This window comes from Bradysia coprophila, unplaced genomic scaffold, assembly GCF_014529535.1.
Source record: "Bradysia coprophila strain Holo2 unplaced genomic scaffold, BU_Bcop_v1 contig_24, whole genome shotgun sequence".
NCBI classification, from domain to species: Eukaryota; Metazoa; Arthropoda; class Insecta; order Diptera; family Sciaridae; genus Bradysia; species Bradysia coprophila.
Window position 1 is genome coordinate 4,971,807 of NW_023503501.1, and position 17,700 is coordinate 4,989,506.

At 35.0% G+C, this 17,700-nt stretch overlaps 2 protein-coding genes across 3 annotated transcripts; both read right to left on the reverse strand.

Annotated features, from left to right (window-relative positions):
* Positions 1–261: 261 nt before the first annotated feature.
* On the reverse strand, positions 262–11,168 carry LOC119078013 (signal peptide peptidase-like 3). Of its 2 annotated transcripts, none has more exons than XM_037185403.1 (7): positions 10,889–11,168; positions 9,277–9,597; positions 9,076–9,207; positions 8,809–9,006; positions 8,297–8,747; positions 8,121–8,241; positions 262–4,403 (listed from the first exon to the last, which is right to left on the reverse strand). In XM_037185403.1, the coding sequence occupies exons 2-7, from the start codon at positions 9,509–9,511 to the stop codon at positions 4,335–4,337; spliced, it is 1,206 nt and encodes a 401-aa protein (XP_037041298.1). In that variant the 5' UTR covers positions 9,512–9,597; positions 10,889–11,168; the 3' UTR covers positions 262–4,334. The 2 variants fall into 2 exon arrangements, with proteins under 2 accessions (XP_037041298.1, XP_037041299.1); XM_037185404.1 differs by having other exon boundaries at positions 9,076–9,198; positions 10,889–11,167.
* A 5,128-nt stretch (positions 11,169–16,296) lies between these two features.
* On the reverse strand, positions 16,297–17,627 carry LOC119078016. The gene is made up of 3 exons (XM_037185407.1): positions 17,491–17,627; positions 16,647–16,846; positions 16,297–16,578 (listed from the first exon to the last, which is right to left on the reverse strand). Exons 1-3 carry the CDS (start codon positions 17,504–17,506, stop codon positions 16,492–16,494), a joined length of 303 nt encoding a protein of 100 aa, XP_037041302.1. The 5' UTR covers positions 17,507–17,627; the 3' UTR covers positions 16,297–16,491.
* Between the last annotated feature and the right edge of the window lie 73 nt (positions 17,628–17,700).

Here is a 17,700-nt window from a genome sequence, read left to right on the forward strand (position 1 = left end):
AAAAGACTCTCGTTAAGCTGTTGAACTCGATAATTTCGTTTGTTGATATGTTGGGATAAAGAATCTTTGATCTGTGTTTCTGCTTCTCTTGAAATACCCTCTCAAAACTATAATCTGATCGAAACTGAATTTTAGCACAAGGGCTGTTATAAAACAGATTTGGATCCATTTTCCTGACATAGTGTTGATCGGTTTCAATGATACTCATCTCATAGGTTCAACATGGTTCAAGTCGACAATGAAAGTAAAACGCATCTTCCGTTCAGTATAAATATAATAACGGTTTATATATTTTGTTTGTTCTTGTTTTTTTTCCTCGAAATTAGTACAAAAATTACTGATAAATAAAAATTTTCAATGATTCAGTGAATTTAATAGTTACATTACGATCCTTATAAATCACACATAGAGTACTGTTCTTGTTGTTTTTTATTTTTCCATTTTTTTTTCTGTTATTACGAAAAGGGGAAAATTAAAATGAAAAATACATTTTCACACATTCAGGTTGACAAACTAACGAAATTGCGATTTTTAGTATAGGTTGGATACAAATATATTTGTTTTTGTTCTCTTTGTTCGGTCTATAGGAACATAAAAGCTTAATTTAGAGAAATTTGCTATGGAGCGAGCGGTGTGTCTATGCTTTTATTTTGCATTTCAATCAAACATCATTCTACAAACTTAAAGTTATTCAAAAACACATTGATGAAAGCCAAACATGTCAAGCTAGTATTTATATAATGCGATTCGTTGCATACAAGTATTGAAATGAAAAACCTTGATCTTCCTGGTCATGAATCAGTTTTTTTTTCGTTTGTTTGCAGCCTCAGCAATGCAAAGAAAGTTATCATCACATCACACTGTATGTTTGTAAGAAATGATAAGCCTATTACCTATGGTATACCATTAATCGAATGTCGACTAATTTCAAATGACACAAAAAAAAAACATTTTAAATTTTCGGATCCGAAATTTTGTTGTTATGGATTCGCTCTTGTCGAAGACTATTGCATTTCGTTATATAAAGAGTATACGACTGAGGCAGGGCATATGCAATTTACTGTAAAATTACGAAATTTACCCACAATTTACTGAATTTACCAAAATTTACCGAAAATATTTGTCGGTAAATTTCTGTAGATTTTTGATAAATTTCGGCAATTTTCAGATATTTTAGTAAATGAAACTACCACAAATTGTCCCGGATTTGAAGCAATTCGTCTACTCCTCAAATGGGTTTGTTATTCAAGTTCCTCAAGTTTTGTTGCCTACACTATACACTACGCATTTCAATGAATTAAGGAAGCGACGTCTATGGACTAAAAATGACGTGTTTTAATGAGAAACAATTTTTTTTTAAATTAAAAGAAAATCGAATGAGCTTTTCTTAAAGTGATGATGATCATTTTCAGTCAATTTATCTCGATACAATTTACCAGTCATACTGAAAGACGCTGATCAAATTAATGTTCTGCTCTGTATTTATGAAATGACCAGATAGTTTCTACTATTACCACACGATTAAGATTCAATAGAAAGACAAAATGATTTGAACTCTTGACACCACCATTTTAAGCGTTGTCAGTTCAGAACCTGTACTTTAATGGAAATAGTTTTAGATGACGCGAAGAACACTGGTCATGATCGCCCTAGTGAAAATTTACCACTTTAAATGCAAATTTTGTATTAGCACATACAGTCGATTGTGGCGTAAGAAATACATTGCACAAGTATATGCTCAATATTATTGACAATGCCAGTAATAGTCTGAAGTGATTTTGATTGTCATAAGTTCAAATGTTTGCCTAGTTTGCCTATGTTCTTTTTTGTTAAATTCATTTCGCCTATTTCGGGACGAATCACCGAAGTCGGGCATTTGATTTTAATCAGTCAATTCAGTCAAACAGAAGACAACTCATTTTCGTCTTAGGATCTCTTCACCTTTGTTAATTTTGCTTCCGTAAATTAGAAATATTCGAACCATCTTTAGCAAATCACTCACATCAGACCATATGTTTACGAGTCACTTCTTGTAATCTAAATTTTTCGTCATGGTAAATGTCTGTGATAGTGAAGGTATGTTATACTGAGAAATAAAAGGAAATCAAAATATCGAAGGATGTCGAAAAAATCGTCGATTTAAATGGAAAAAAAGAAATCGAAAGACCAATCTTACGGCTAAAAATGTTAGTTTTACAATTAAATTTATAACTAAATCTGCTTTTTTTAAATACATCTAACTGCATGTCCCATGTCTCCATCGAAAAAATACAAGTATTCCATATACTCCCGAAGCAGCGATTATTTTTAAACGTGGTCGTCTGCGAACAAGAGCTAGCTTGGAAAAGATCTGTTCGATAAGATTTCAGGAAAACTGAAAAATTTTCAAACAAATTTGCCAGGTAACCTGTCACGTTAACATATTTATGCATTTCATGTCAATTCAGTTCAGTTCACATTACAAGCAAGTTCAAGTCACAACATGTTCTGGTATTCTAAGGGTAGACTTAGCCTGTGTCCAGGTTTTGCTATTTTTAATTTTTCTCGCCATTTACGAGAAATATGTTGGAGAAACGTTATATAACTGTGTGCCTATTATGCCTGTTGGTAGTTGGATTTTGGTTATTTAAACAAACAAAAAAAACTGAGCTTCAATTGTCTTGAATTTTACGATTTGTAACCATCATCAGCAATGAATTCCTAAGTTGTAGGAGTATAAAAATGATCTTAAACGTTTCGATGCATATATGCAACCATGGCCTATTATTAGCAATTTCTTTATTTAATGAAAATACTGAAAAATACCGAAATTTAACAAAAATTTACTGAATTTACCGGTAAACTTTTTCGGTAAATTATTGTTAATTTTCTGTAACCTTTAGTCAATTTTCGGTAGATTTTGTCAATTTTCAGTAATTTCTCAGTAATAATTTATCAATAGGCCAATAGTACACAGCGTCTGCGTCATGTTTGGAATCCTGTCTAAGGATGACGTCGAACACACACGCTGAAACGCCGAGGAAAAATTTTTCAGCTGATTTATATCTACCATAGGTATACATGGATGTCGGTGGAGATAAAGTCGAAAAAAATTAATCCAAAAAACTAATTGGCGTAATAACTCCTTCATTCAGGGACTACTATTGTATTCAGACAAATTTGCCAAATTGTACCAAAATTTTCGAAAATTGACGAAACTTATTATTGGTAAATTTTGGTAAACTTTGTCTCATTTTTCAAAACAAATCTACCAAAAATAGGCCATACACCGATCACTTTACTATTTTTGAGTGTCTCCGTGGAGGACATAACATGTATTCTACTGGGACGGGACAGCAGCTATTCAATTTTCTTTTTTTTTTAATTTTTTTATTAATTTTTACTTAAATACAAATTTTATAATCACTAAGTTTTTATCATTTCGTAAATCGTCTAATCAATTTTTTGTTTTTTATTTAGATATAAATTATCTTTGTTCATTTGTTCATGATCTATCATTCTTTTACGTTGTTGTTCTGTCAAAATGGTTCAGATTATAATTTATTTTTATTTTTGTTCAACAAATTTCCCTATGATTATTCTGCTGTTTTTATCACGATGACCCTTTTTCTCTTCATTCTACTATGTCATTGAGATTTCACTCTTCTTATAGACTTTTCTTCGTTTAAAAATAAATAAAATTGTGGATGGATGATTCGCAAATTACAAATGTGGAGAAAGAAAGAATTTAGAGCCAAAATAAAATCAATATCTCTCACAATGTCGACAATTTTATCCTAAAACAATTTCAGCTGAGAATCTACAAATCAGAATTTTAAGCTACTAACTATAATGGATCCTACATCCATCGCAAAATTCACAGGTGAATCTCAGTGAACTAATCTCTCTAAAAAAAAACAGTTCCACATCACATTCATTACAATAGTTATCTCTTTGTCCATTGCAGTTTCTAACTATGAGTACGGTAAAATACACAACATACAACATTGCGTATTATAATGAATTTTGGTTGGATGATAAAACTATTAGATGAGCTTCTCAGGCCGTTCTCATTTTGATTCTATCCAATTTCTTAAAAAGAACGAAATGGTTCGACCATTCAAAATTTAATTGGAAACGTTTTACACTTAGCATTAGAATTTCTTTTTTAATTTTTTTTTTTAATTATTTTGGTTGCGTGATAAATGTCGTTTCAGAACACGGATGAAAGTGGAGGAGGTGCAGCATTTTTTTTTGTTTTAATTAGAATTTGAATCACTTCAAAAGTACTTTGTTGTTTCTTATATAGATTTGCTTTATGCTAATTAGATTAATCTTAAACTAAAGTGTTCAGCTCAGACTTCTAGTTGTTTTGAGGACTGCTGCGCTATGAATGGTTCGCTCCACATGCGTCTTAAATCGCCCTAGACAAATTTTGAATATTTCATTTTAGACCCTTGAAACAAACTAGGTCACACTCTATGAGTCTAAACAGCCTCAATAAAACAAACACACACACGCCACGGAGAACAGTGGCAGAGACGATATGTCGGTGCGACATTTTGCGACAAATCGGTCCAGTGACAGTTGAACAGAATTCAAAACAAAAACAAAATTGTACCATGATTCGATGTTTGGTGTTATTTTATTTTGTGAATTTTTGATAATAAATACGTCAAGTGAGTAGATTATTGCAAATTGTGTCTTCAAAATTCAATATTAAACTGCAGCTAATGAAATTTCTCAGGTTTATATTATGGTCTTGTGTGCAGTGAGAGGATGCTCTGAAGCCGGGAGGCATCGATTCAAGCAATTGACGAAAATTAAAAGTGTGACCTTGCCACTACGGAATGTTAATAATCAGAGAATATGCCAGGTAATATTTTTGCTTTTCAGCCTATAATCATCGCTGCAGTTATGACAAATTTTCTAAACTAGGAACACTTTGAATTTTTTTCGGGTACCGAGATCCATCAATTTGGTGATAATGACGGCCATACAATGTATGAACACGGTCTAAAATACGAAAATGTTGAATATTTAGATAGTTCGGTCGTTCACGAAAACAATGATGACCCATCAGATGATAAACTTACTGTCATCTCAACGCCGATTGCCCAACATTTTTGTGCTCCTTTAATCAGACAGTTCCTTTACTTGATATTTTGTTGTACTTTCGTCGTAAATTTTGTAAGAAATCTTTTTGTTGAGTTCCGTGCTATCATTCAGAAAAACAAGTTGTTAACTGTTGAAAATAAGCGACTTAAAGACGATATAAATAACCTTGAAACGTCCCTATCTCATATATATAATTCTGATCAACTTCACATGTTGAAAAACAACTTGAAGCGTCCTCGTGTCTGGTCAGACGATACAATTTTAAAATCCTTGAAGTACAAATTTGCCTGCAAAAAGGCAGGCTACCTATTCATGAAAGAGGAAGGTCATCCTATACCTTCAACAAGAGTGCTACGGGGCAGATTACAAGGAATCAATTTTAATCCAGGAATTTTGGAAGATGTCTTTGTCTTTCTGAAGGAGAAAGCAAACTCCTTCAATAATTTCGAGAAAGAATGTCTGTTAATCGTTGACGAGGTTTCTATAATCGAAGGTACACTTATTCAATCGAACGCGGTTGTGGTTCTGTGTCTCGTCTGTTCACTGAATTTTAGTAACATTGGATTTGTCTTGTCTAGCGGGAGGGGCGCACAAAAGGATGATCTACTAACAACGTTTATATATGTTCAATGTTTTAAGCATCGTCAGTAATCGTAACACATAAATGAATACAAAATATTTTATACAATAGGCACACAATTCGATATTGGCACCCAATCATATGTTGGAAAAATTACCATTCCGCTTGCCAAATCGTCGGCCGAAGGAGAAGCGACACATGCAATGGTCTTTCTGTTGGTTGGACTGTCGTCTAAGTATAAGCAAATCGTGGCTTATGAATTCACTGGCGATAGCATAAATGCGATAAGTTTTCGCGACACAATCTTTACTATAGTGAAGAAATCATGGCACATCGGGTTACGTTGTAATGGGCTGGCGTCGGATATGGGTGGATCGAATGCAGCAGTATGGAAATTGCTGGGAATTAAGGGTAATCAAAAGCAATGGTCAATAAAAATGATTCTAACAACTTTTATTTTTTAGCTACGCGTCAGTCGAAAGTCGTTCAAAATTCCATACCACATCCCTGTGACCCGAACCGCAAGTTTTGGATTTTTGCAGATGTTCCACACCTGTTGAAAAACATCGTGCAAGGTATCCGGAACAACGAGGTGGTCATTTTTGATAAACACATCGTTAACGAATTCGATCTTAAATGTGACCGTTTGAAATACGCGGATTTTTTCGAATTGTATAAATTACAAGAGAAGGATCAACTAAAGTTGGCACCAAAACTGCAACCGCATGTATTACAGCCGAATACGTTCCAAAAAATGAATGTACCGGTAGCTACAAGCCTAGTAGGATCCAATGTTTCTACCGGCCTGTTTTACATGTATGCATCGCTATCGACCAAGGAACAAGAGACTAGCTCCTATGGAACCACTGGTTGGTTTTCTCAAATCTTGTCTAGATGGTAAAGACGATTGATTTTTACGAGTAAAATTTCAATAAATAACCAATCAAATTCTGTTAAATTTGAAAGGTTTAAATTGATGACAGCCCGACATTATTCGTTGAGTGTGACTAAGCAGAATTTCGACGAATTTTCTAATGAACTGAAAGATATGATGGAGATAATAAAGCATGCAAAGTTCGGAGTAGACGGTCGATGGAAACCATTCCAGCGAGGCTTCATCATATCAACGACTTCAATATTGGAACTTACAAAATTTTTGCTAACGGAACAGAACTTCGAATTTTTCATGCCTAGTCGTGGTCTTCAAGACTGTTTGGAAAATCTATTTTCATGCGTAAGAGCTGATAATCCTAAGCCAAACGCAATCCAGGTTAGAAATGCGATCAAAAACATTGCGATCTCGGAATATTTATCGGCTCCGGTTAATAACTCTTCGTACCATTGGGATGAGTCTAAATTCCTTTCCGGTTTCTTGAATATAGTCCGCTCCATCAAAGAAGATAGTCGTGGCAAAAACGAAATTGTGACTAAAAGTGATAAAGCAGAACTAAATGATGCTAATTTTGATATTTCAAAAGTGATAATTAATCGACGTGAACGAAATGTTTTGTACAAAATATGCTGCTACATTTTGTATAAAGTAGCGACTTCCAAAAAGAAACTCAAAAACATCCACTGTTCGTTATGTTTTTCTTATTGTCGCGCATCGCGTGTCGATGAAACAAAATCATCCACCAGGCTAATCCGTCAGCCGAATTTTCAATACCACAGCCAAAGTTACATTCACTATGTAAGCAACGATGTTTTTGAATATTTTATCAAAATGGAGAAACTTTTCAGATTAATTCATCCAATTCTTTATGAAACGAAAAAATTTAATTTATGTAATTTGATCCGTGATTACATATTAGATAGAGGCTTTAAATGTGAAATACCTAACTGTCACTCTTTACAAAAAACTCTTACTACCCGATTTGTTGCCTTTCGTTTAAAAAACGCCGGAAAAGAAAGATTGAAAAAAAGAAATTTTGATTTCAGCAGTCACACCATGAATTGATTGTATTTTTAAATAGTAAATGTATGGTTGAACCATGAAAACATTGTTTTATTTTGTTGACATTCCTCAAATTGTAATTGCTTCCAGAATACAAGATGACCTAAACCTTACTTCAGTGTAAATTCATTCAAAACTTTTGCGCCAATTTTTTTCACAAAAATTTATCGAAGACCGTTTTGTCGGATTGTCGCATGTCGCAAAAAACCGTCTCTGCCACTGTTCTCCGTGGCGTGTGTGTGTTTGTTTTATTGAGGCTGTTTATATGAGTCAGATGTGAGAGCCGCTGAAAATCAGCTGTAATTTGCCCGAATCGGATACAGTTACCCTACAAACTTCTCACAAGATTTTACAATAAAGTTCAAATTCTTTCACGGACTGCCGACGACATTTTCTTCAACTGCTCTCACATCTCACCGGAGCTTTCATTCTAGTCGTAACCGAAAAATCTTTCCGAGTCACACAATCTGAAATCATGGATCGACTCACCTTTAAATACGCCATCGTCAGTAACGGTAGTAAAGTAAATGGTACCAAGTAAAGTAGTGCTGGTTGAGCTGCCTTAAATATTTCAGAACTTACTGTGGCAGTAAGAAGACCCAAAAAATAACTGAAATCGAAAATGTTTCGTCACACACTCAACCAAACGTTCGAAACACACTTACCCTAATAGAGAACAATGAAAATATGTAAGTCGAGATCCAACTCCCTTCGGTACCGGTACTCCAGCATCGACTAGAGTGCCCTGCGATTTCTTGTACGCATCGTATCTTAACACAAAGCACAACAACAGTCCTGGCATCACAATGTCTCCCAGTCCCAGCATGGAAAAATGTCCGCTGTTGTGTAAGCTTGGAAACACTAACTTTCCCGGTAAATTCAGTTTCGGTGGCTCTTTGACCATTCCTATGTTTAATTTTCGGGCAACCAGTCCAACTGGATTATCGGCAGGTCGAGTAGCTACTTTCACCATTACATTTGTGCTGAATATGTATGACGAAAAGAACACCCAAAATACGTCGTATAACAGTAGCCCGGTGAGCAGTAATGTGGACACTTTCAACGATGGTAAGCGCACAAAGGCGATAAAAGCGACACACAGTCCCATGCCCATGGCTGTAATTGAGATGAAATTGATTTATTGCGTGAAAACACAATCAGTGGAGTTTACACATACCGTCCATAAGAAGCCAGTGACCAGTCAGCACCCATATGCACACGATCGACAGAGCTAGCGAAAAACTGAAAAGCTCTGCCGAAGTGAATCGTCCGCAAACGCCAAATGATATCCGATTACCGTTCCCATCTGAACACGGACGAATTATGTATTGACACATTGGCAACAGAAGGAAGGCTAGAGCCACTGTTGCGATTACTTGAAAGACGGAATCACACATTTGAGTATCACAGTTCAATTCGACGATGGAATCAAACAACAACTTACTTGCAGTACAAACAGCGAACAGCATTTGCATCGAATCGAAGAAGAAGAACATTACCAACAGCGAAATAGACGCTCCAAGCGGCAAACACAGTGCGTGCATTGTGTCCAGGGTTGCAAATTTATCTGCGACGCATAAACAGAGAGAAAGACAGAAACTAAACAAAATGCCAACATCGACAACGAATGGAATGGACTACTTACTTTGTTCAATCGAAACCGGTTCGCCGGTTATGAGATTGTTCAGCGAATCGCTTTGCCGTTTCTTCTGTTCCCGTTCGCGTGCCTCCTGTTCCATATTCAAACTGCGAAAGCTGCCGTACACAATCAATAGCATCGATATCAAGCATGTTGAGACGCGCGATGAGTCCATGATTGAGTAGGCCCACTGATATTCACGAAATTCTGTCGTACCAGCCGGCCCAGCTCCTTGTGACATCGCGCCCTACCACCCAATTGTTGGTGATTTTTTTAATGGTCTCAATGGGCGATGAGACCTTTCAGCCGTACGGTTAACTTTTCGATCTGAAACGGAAAATTGTGGAAAATGACTTGCGGTATGAATTTATCGCAGGTGGTTCGAAATACACAATTACGAATCGAACAGAATAGTTGACTGTGTGACACAATTCAATTTTCGTTTCGCCTTTCAATTTTACACCACTTTGTCGGTGCTCTCTTTCATTCCGTTTTCGTTTCAAGTACGAAATCTGCCACCCACATTCAATGTTATCAGACTCTGTTGGATTATTTTGGGAAAAGACATCACTCAGACTAAAATAAAACTTTTTCCTTGCTGGACAGACCGATCTAATATGACATCGGTTATACACACCTTTCAAATTGAATGACAGATAAATTGACTTTAATCAATCAAAAAAAAACATTGCACAGAGCCACAATAACACATCGCACACCTTCAATACTATAACGTTTCGGTCAATGATTAGGTTGTCAGAAAAGTATGGAAGACGACCGCTTACATTTCGTTCGATTTTTTATCGACCGAGATGCAGGTGTGTTGCAAGAATTTTTTTTTCGACGAATCGTCTTGCTTAACAGTTTAGTGTGGTGAGACAAAGCTAATTTCGTGCAAAATAACTGTCCTTGACATGAATTCACGGATTATCATTGGTATAACATCAATGGCCCTTAAACTGTTGCCATTATACACACATCGTCCGTTCGAAGTACGGCTATGTGAAGACTTTCAAAATTATTATTACTAATCCTGTCGATAGAGTTTATCGCTTTTGATTGTCACTTGTTTGATTTAAAGGCAGTTCTTCGCTGATTATTATACCCGAGGCACAGCATATAATAACACACACAATTTCCGCGATTAAGTAACTTTCAATCTTGTTTTAGATTCGACTGTCGACATGAGTGTAATTAACTGGATATTTGCTACAAAGTGTATGGTGTGGTAGCATACGAAAAACTTTCATTTTACCTTCAATGTTCAACTCTGTTATCACACGATCTTCTTTCTTGTTTACTTTTCGATAAATTTGTGATAGCACATCGTACATATCTATATCTACAGAAACGACACTAAAAATAACTAAATTTCGTATTGATTGATTGATAGTTTAAATAAACATTTTAGCTTCTCTGCCAGGCCATTGCAAGAGCAATGACAGATAAGATATTACAATTAAATTGTGGAGTGTAATTCCGTTTTCATTGTAATATGGAAACCCGCATCGAATAAATTTCATCAAAACTGTAAAAACTCTGTTACGAATTTATCCAACACTTAAAGTCAATGTCAACCACACGAACACAAAAAAAAAAGTTGAGTGAAAATTCTCACCTGTTTCAATTGTTGAAATTAGTGTCGCGAAAAAAAAAGAAAACAAAAAAAATTTTGTTTGAAGAACACTTCCAAATATGTTTGGATTTTGGGCACAATCCAATTTTAACACCACATTTGTATTCGATATTCAATCACAGATCACTGATCAGATCACCAGAAACTGTAAACTGGAATTATTTGTTGTGAGAGTTTGGTTCAAAATGCATTTTTCAGGCGGATGATTTGATATCCATCGAAAACCTCAAAAAACTCATGACGCCATATTCGATTCAGTGATGGCAGCAAAAACACACTGAAGAGAAAATCTTATTGCAGCTCCGTTGGCGCTGCAATGTAGAATGTAACTTGAATTTGAAATATTATTGGTGAATGACTGTCACGTCGTTATAGACTTTCAACATACTTATATGACTATCAGGTTAATTTTACTTCTGAGTCTCGATTTCCATTGATTGATACCAATCTTATATTTCATCGGTCACAATTGAAGTGATTAACAACATCATTTTGGGAAAAAACGGAAATATTCTATTTTTCTGTTTAAATCTGTTACTTCACTTGTTTCGCGTGTTACATCGTGTTTCAAACACTGAATTTGATATACAAGATCTTTCACTTCATTTGTCTAAACACACATTTTGCTATATAAAAGGGTTCTATCTGGAGTGCATCGCTTTATTATTCTCGTCGTCGTCGATAACAGATGGTCTAGCCTTTTCTGTAAAGCCTGTAAAGTTAACAATCTCTGGGCAACCACATAAGGATTACAAAGGAACTCGAATTTGTTAAATGCTTATTTATGACATACAGTCTTCGACATTTCAAATGTCTCACTGTCAAATTTTTCTGAGAATTTCATTGTGTCATTGCGAATTCACAATGACATTCTTTGAAAAAAATGACAGTGAGACATTTGAAATTTCGAAGACTGTAATATAGCGTTCCTAGTTTAATTTTTCTTGGTGTATTTTTCGCAGGCCTCTGACATAGAGGCGCCTCTATTTTGTATGTTGGCGCCTTTGTACATAATGCTTCTTTGTTCTACGAGGTCGGTGCGCCTTTTGGTAGCAAGTCCGGGCCTGATTATATCGAATAAATAACCATTTCGTTTGTTTCAATAACAAAACGATATCAAGACCTGAAATTCCAGTTCGTGTCAGTAACAGAGGGTCACCTTTTTATAGGTATTTATCAGAATTTTATTCAAAAAGTTGTTTCGCAGCAATCAAATTAGTCTATTCATCGTATACAATAGTTTACATCAATTAGCTTTTCCGGGCGGTATTTAAATTTCGTTAAATTTTCAACCATGAAATTTAAGCTCGTATTTCTGCTAACGGCTACAATCGTTACATCCTGTGACATACCTAAAGGTGCAAATCCTACTATTCCATACATCAATTTGTGGACTGATGTGGCTGGCGAAACGCATTTAAGTTACTGCGAACTCGATGAATTCAATCTGACTAGCTTTAGCACCGCAGCTAAACAATATGTTTCAACGGATGATATGCCTACCACACGTTATGTGTTTAACATTTTCCCGACAAACTGGTTCGGTGATTGGCATCCGGCACCATCATTACAGTGGGTTATTACATTATCAGGATCGTGGTTTACACAAGCATCCGATGGTAGTATGGTTGATTTACCGACAGGTTCTATTATATTTAATAATGATTTCAATGCTACTCGCGGTCACCAATCGGGCGTTTCGAAAGACTAACAGACCGCAAGCGTTATGGTCGTACAAGTCGCAAATTTACCTCAAAATATTTCATGCCACAAATGTAGTGCAGGAGGCGTCTGGATACGAGATATTTAGTCAAAGAAATTTAGAGCTTCAATGGCAAATCGGAAAAGGAAATTATTTCGATGTAAGTAAGACAGAGGTCAATGACAAATGTTCAAAATGTATCATATATTTCACAAAAAAATTAAAAAAATTAAACAGAAATTATGAACGGAAGCAACGCAAAGTGTTTCGAGTGACAGCTGCCAAAGAAGTATCTCCTACTTTGTATGAAAACGTTTTCCAAGTTTTTTTACAGGACCAAAATTTGTTTGACACTTTGTCTAGTTACAGTAGTCTATTTGAATAGGTTTGTTCCAAGGCCATTTGAATTGTCAAATTTCATCCACAGTACCATAGCCTCAATAACATTTGTGTGTAAATAGCGTGGGCGACGTTGCCGATTTGTATGAAATATCACGTAAGCGACGTTGCTGTGGATGAAATTGTCGTTGTTCGGGTTGTCAAAGTTCATGTTTACAGTTATTTGGAACAAACATATACTTAAATGCAGAAAGGTGATACGTCCCATAGTGAATTATAAGAAAAATGAAATTTCATTCGTTTAACTTGATTTCGGGTAGTCTGACGATTTAAATCAAAATTTTTAATAGTTTCAAACCAAAAACCATCGTCAGGTCATTTAAACGGATGAAATTTCATTTTTCCTATATTTCGCTAATAGGACCGAAGATTTTTAGAGATTGTTTTTCTTTTTATTGACCAGCGAAAAAAAGGCTGCTCACAATGGCGCAGCCAGAAAAAATCGATCTTTTCAAAATTTAAATTTTACTATAAATAAAAATCATTTACTCTATTAGCTCCTAATGTTCCCAAAATGCATGCCGCGTTCCCTCTTTGAATGGCAATTGAAATTTTCTGTAATAAATAATCTGTTCAACGTGGTTCCTCTGAAGCCTTCATGATTGATCCCAATTTTTGAACAAATTTCATAGTTTCTGGCCCCATAGAACCTTAAGTTTCGAAAGCTAACGGAGTGAACAAATAATTTTCTTTCAAATGTTTGTAATGATTATGTTTAAATCTTTCCGCCTTATCCTTGACCGTTTTTTCTTGCTAGATTCCTTCATGTATGAAGGCGTTAATGTATCTCTAATTGTTACATCCAACGCACTGACAGTGCTTTGTTACATTCCATAGAATAGCTTTTCCATGACTCCAAGGAATTAAGGTCATACCATCCGGCCTTTTACCGTCATCTCTACATATTCTTGGTGGTTGTATAATATTTGGAAATCCTGCTAAAGAGAATGCATGTGAGAAAACTTTGTTAACTTCATCATGTCCAGCTATTTTGGCTTTTGTTATCATCTTGCATGATAGGCCATGTAAACCATTCTCTTTTTGATCATTTCAGAAATTGATTTCAGAAATCTTTTACTTCATTTGTTTTGAATAAGCTTGTCGCTAATTATTGCTGTCGTGGTCGATAACAGATGACAGCTATCTGTAACAAGTTAAATCGTCGGAATCCCCTTTACTTACTGCATTTATCTATTCATTTAGGTGGCGGGATATTTCGACACCGTCGATATCGTCAGGAACGATATTATCGTTTTTTTGGACGATACTATCATCTAAAAAACGATATTATCGTTTTTTAGATGATACTATCGTCCAAAAAAACGATATTATCGTCCAAAAAATTTTCATCCAGGACGATAATATCGTCTAAATTGGGAAATTCTAAAATATTGTCTGGACGATAGTATCGTTTTCTGGACGATATTATCGTTCAGAAAACGATACTATCGTTTTCTGGACGATATTACCGTTCTAGAAAATCTAATGGATATTTTCGTTTTCTGTACGATAATATCGTCCAAAACGATAATATCGTCCTGGGCGATATTATCGTTTTCTTAAATTATAATATCGTCCAGCACGATACTATCGTTTAAAAAAACGATAATATCGCCCAGGACGATATTATCGTTTAGTTTTGGGTGGTAATATTGTCCAGGACTTAATTTTACTCAGAGGTGCAGCAAGAACCGAATTCTCTTCCAAAATATCAAAAGCAATTGTCAGAGGAAATCACCTACACATCAGTGTTTAAAAAAGGCGTTTAGTTCGTCCCTAAATAATTCATCTTTTTACGAAATGAATACCAACTTAGATTGTACATAAAAAGCGTTTTAACACGCCGAGCGATCCGGCCCATTGCCCCGGAGCGAAGCGGAGGGCCGCAATGCAAGCCGGGCGCCGGAACGGTGTCGGAACTTAGGAGTTAATTTTTTTTTCTCGCATCGTCTCATAATTAGTCTGTGTAATTTTTCTATTATAAAATTTAAATTTACGGAACCAAATGAACCAATTTTTAATATATATTTGCCGTCTATAAAAAGGTGTTTATCTACAAGATTTTGTGTTTCGTCTTCAACAACCATCCAGAACGATAATATCGCCCAGGACGATATTATCGTCTAGAATTTTTATTTTAAATAAATTAAAAACGATATTATCGTCCTGGACGATATTATCGTCTCAAATTTAAAAAAATTAATAAATTAAAAACGATATTATCGTCCCAAAAATTATCGACCAGGACGATAATATCGTCCAAAATAACGATAAATTTGTTCAGAAAAAGAAAATAACGATAAAATCGTCCAGCGGATATTTTCATCCAGGACGATATTATCGTCAAAAAAACGATATTATCGTTTTTTGAACGATAATATCGTTTTTTAGACGATAGTATCATCAAAAAAACGATAGTATCGTCCAAAAAAAACGATAGTATCGTCCAAAAAAACGATATTATCGTTTAAAAACGATATTATCGTTTAAAAACGATATTATCGTTTTTTTAAACGATAATATCGTCAAGAAAACGATAATATCGTCCTGAAAATATTTTAAAATTTATAATTTTAGACGATATTATCGTCCTGGATGAAATTTTTTTAGACGATATTATCGTTTTTTAGTATCGTCCAAAAAACGATAGTATCGTCTAAAAAACGATAATATCGTCCAAAAAACGATAATATCGTTCCTGACGATATTGACCGTGTAGTTATGTCGCCTCACCGCCCAACCTTGAACTACTTGAAAAAAACTTGAACCTGTTTTCACCGGAACCTGATGTAATATTAATTATGACTTGACCTGAATGATCTAACACCTGAATTTCGTAATTAAGTCAGGACAGGTATTTTTGTAAAAGCTCAATTTGACAATCATAAAAGGATAACACAGCACAAAGTTATTAACTTCAAATAACTGCATACAATCTTTGAACAGATTTATAAAATGTCGAAGTCGATGTGCGATTATTGAGAGTGAGATTATCCGTGAATTCAAATGACTAAAGCTGTAAAGAAGAATGTAATAAGTTACCACTGTTAACCGGCAATTCACGAATGTCTAGTCTTGTGTTCTAACAACATTGTAACATTCACCAGTTTTAATCTCGAATCTATTACTTCATTTGGTATGAGTATAATCAAGGATTGAAGAGATTGAATTCCAATCTTTTACTTCATTTGTTTCGAACATGCATTTTGGTTGGATAATACCGCATTAGACTGAGTTTCTCGTTTATTTATGCAAACTTTGGAGAATATAACAACTGACCTTATTTAAATAAAATTCGTTGCATATCGGTTTTTCCAATAATTTTTATTTAAGTTTCATTAATACGATTACAGTTAAAAATCCGTTTACTCATTTTTCAATAGATAAATTCTTAGTATAAGAACGTCATTCAATATTCGTTTTTTTAATCTAATCAATTAAATTAATTGCCCTGCAATACAATTTCTGGAAGAAGTGAATCTCTTTACAGCTCGGTGTGATGCGATGGAAATTTCTTCAAGACAGCATGGTACAAACTGTAAAATGCATACACGGCTACAGTTAAAATGACCTTTGGAAAAACCATTAAAAATTTTAGTCCTGACATCCAAAATACAGTTTAAAAAAAAAATCGCTTACGAGCAATGCACCACAAAGTGCAACAGACAAAAAATTTCCATCGATTATCCCGGGATGGGTCTGCGGCTTATTCCATAAGTCTTCTATGCTTGGCGGAGCATTCGGTTTGCCGCTGGTGGTGGGACCTTGACGTTCGGCCATCAATCTTTTCATTGTGTTTAGACGATCTCGTAGAACTTCCACCGATTCAGTTGATAAGTCTGCATGAAATATAGGGAAATGAGAAGACATTTAGTGGTTAAGAGTTTTGTTTAGAAATTTATAATTTTGGGTGGATGCAATTTTGGTGATGCTTTACAGTTGCTAGGATTGGTGAGTCAATTACGGTTGCAGATTGATTGGATGCAATTCGATTTTATCATTCAAAACACTCTTTGTTTGTAGAAGTTAAAAGATACAAATTCTTAAGCTTTGTAAAAGTGTTGAAGGTAGACGCGGAGAATTTGTTGTTGCATCGATTTGCTGATCGAATATTCTCCAAATTTTGGAAGGGCAAAGAATTTATGACTCGAGTTTTCAGTTTTCTCAAGAAATTATTTTAACTATTTTCTAAATACACGTACATACAATGGGCTTAGATTCAGATTAATTCGATATAAATGTGTGCCCTTCTCGAGGATTGAACTAATTCTTCGACTTTGTTATATGGAACTTTCGTCTATCACAAACGTTTTTTAATTAATTTTTAATCTAAATCGATTAAGGTCGATGAGGTGTAGACGGTATTCCTCGACATTATGCACTGTAATCACAATTTTAATAGAAATGCAAGGCAGAGGAACCAATATACTCCTTTTAAATACACCACAATTTCTTATGTGTATCAAATCATACTTATCTTCACCTTCGACAGTTGGCATCGTTGGTGATAGATGTTACAGAAATGTTTCACTTGAAATCGACAAAGATTTATCTCAAAACTTTCCACTTTTATGGAGAAAACCACAGCGTGAAGATCCTTCAGCTTGAATATCGATTTTAACCACCAAGAAGAAGTTATACTGGAGTTACAGTATGGTTGTGGTTTGTGATTGGGTTTATACTCACGTATAGT

Bases quoted from the DNA above. Each gene is read 5' to 3' on its own strand.
- LOC119078013 (XM_037185403.1), bottom strand. From the start codon at position 9,511: ATGTCACAAGGAGCTGGGCCGGCTGGTACGACAGAATTTCGTGAATAT. The intron at 9,208-9,276 runs GTAAGTAGTCCA...CTCTCTGTTTAT, and splicing joins ACCGGTTTCGATTGAACAAA to GCGTCGCAGATAAATTTGCA. The intron at 8,242-8,296 runs GTAAGTGTGTTT...TTTCGATTTCAG, and splicing joins TTTCATTGTTCTCTATTAGG to TTATTTTTTGGGTCTTCTTA.
- LOC119078016 (XM_037185407.1), bottom strand. The intron at 16,579-16,646 runs GTAAGCGATTTT...GTTTTTCCAAAG, and splicing joins CACTTTGTGGTGCATTGCTC to GTCATTTTAACTGTAGCCGT.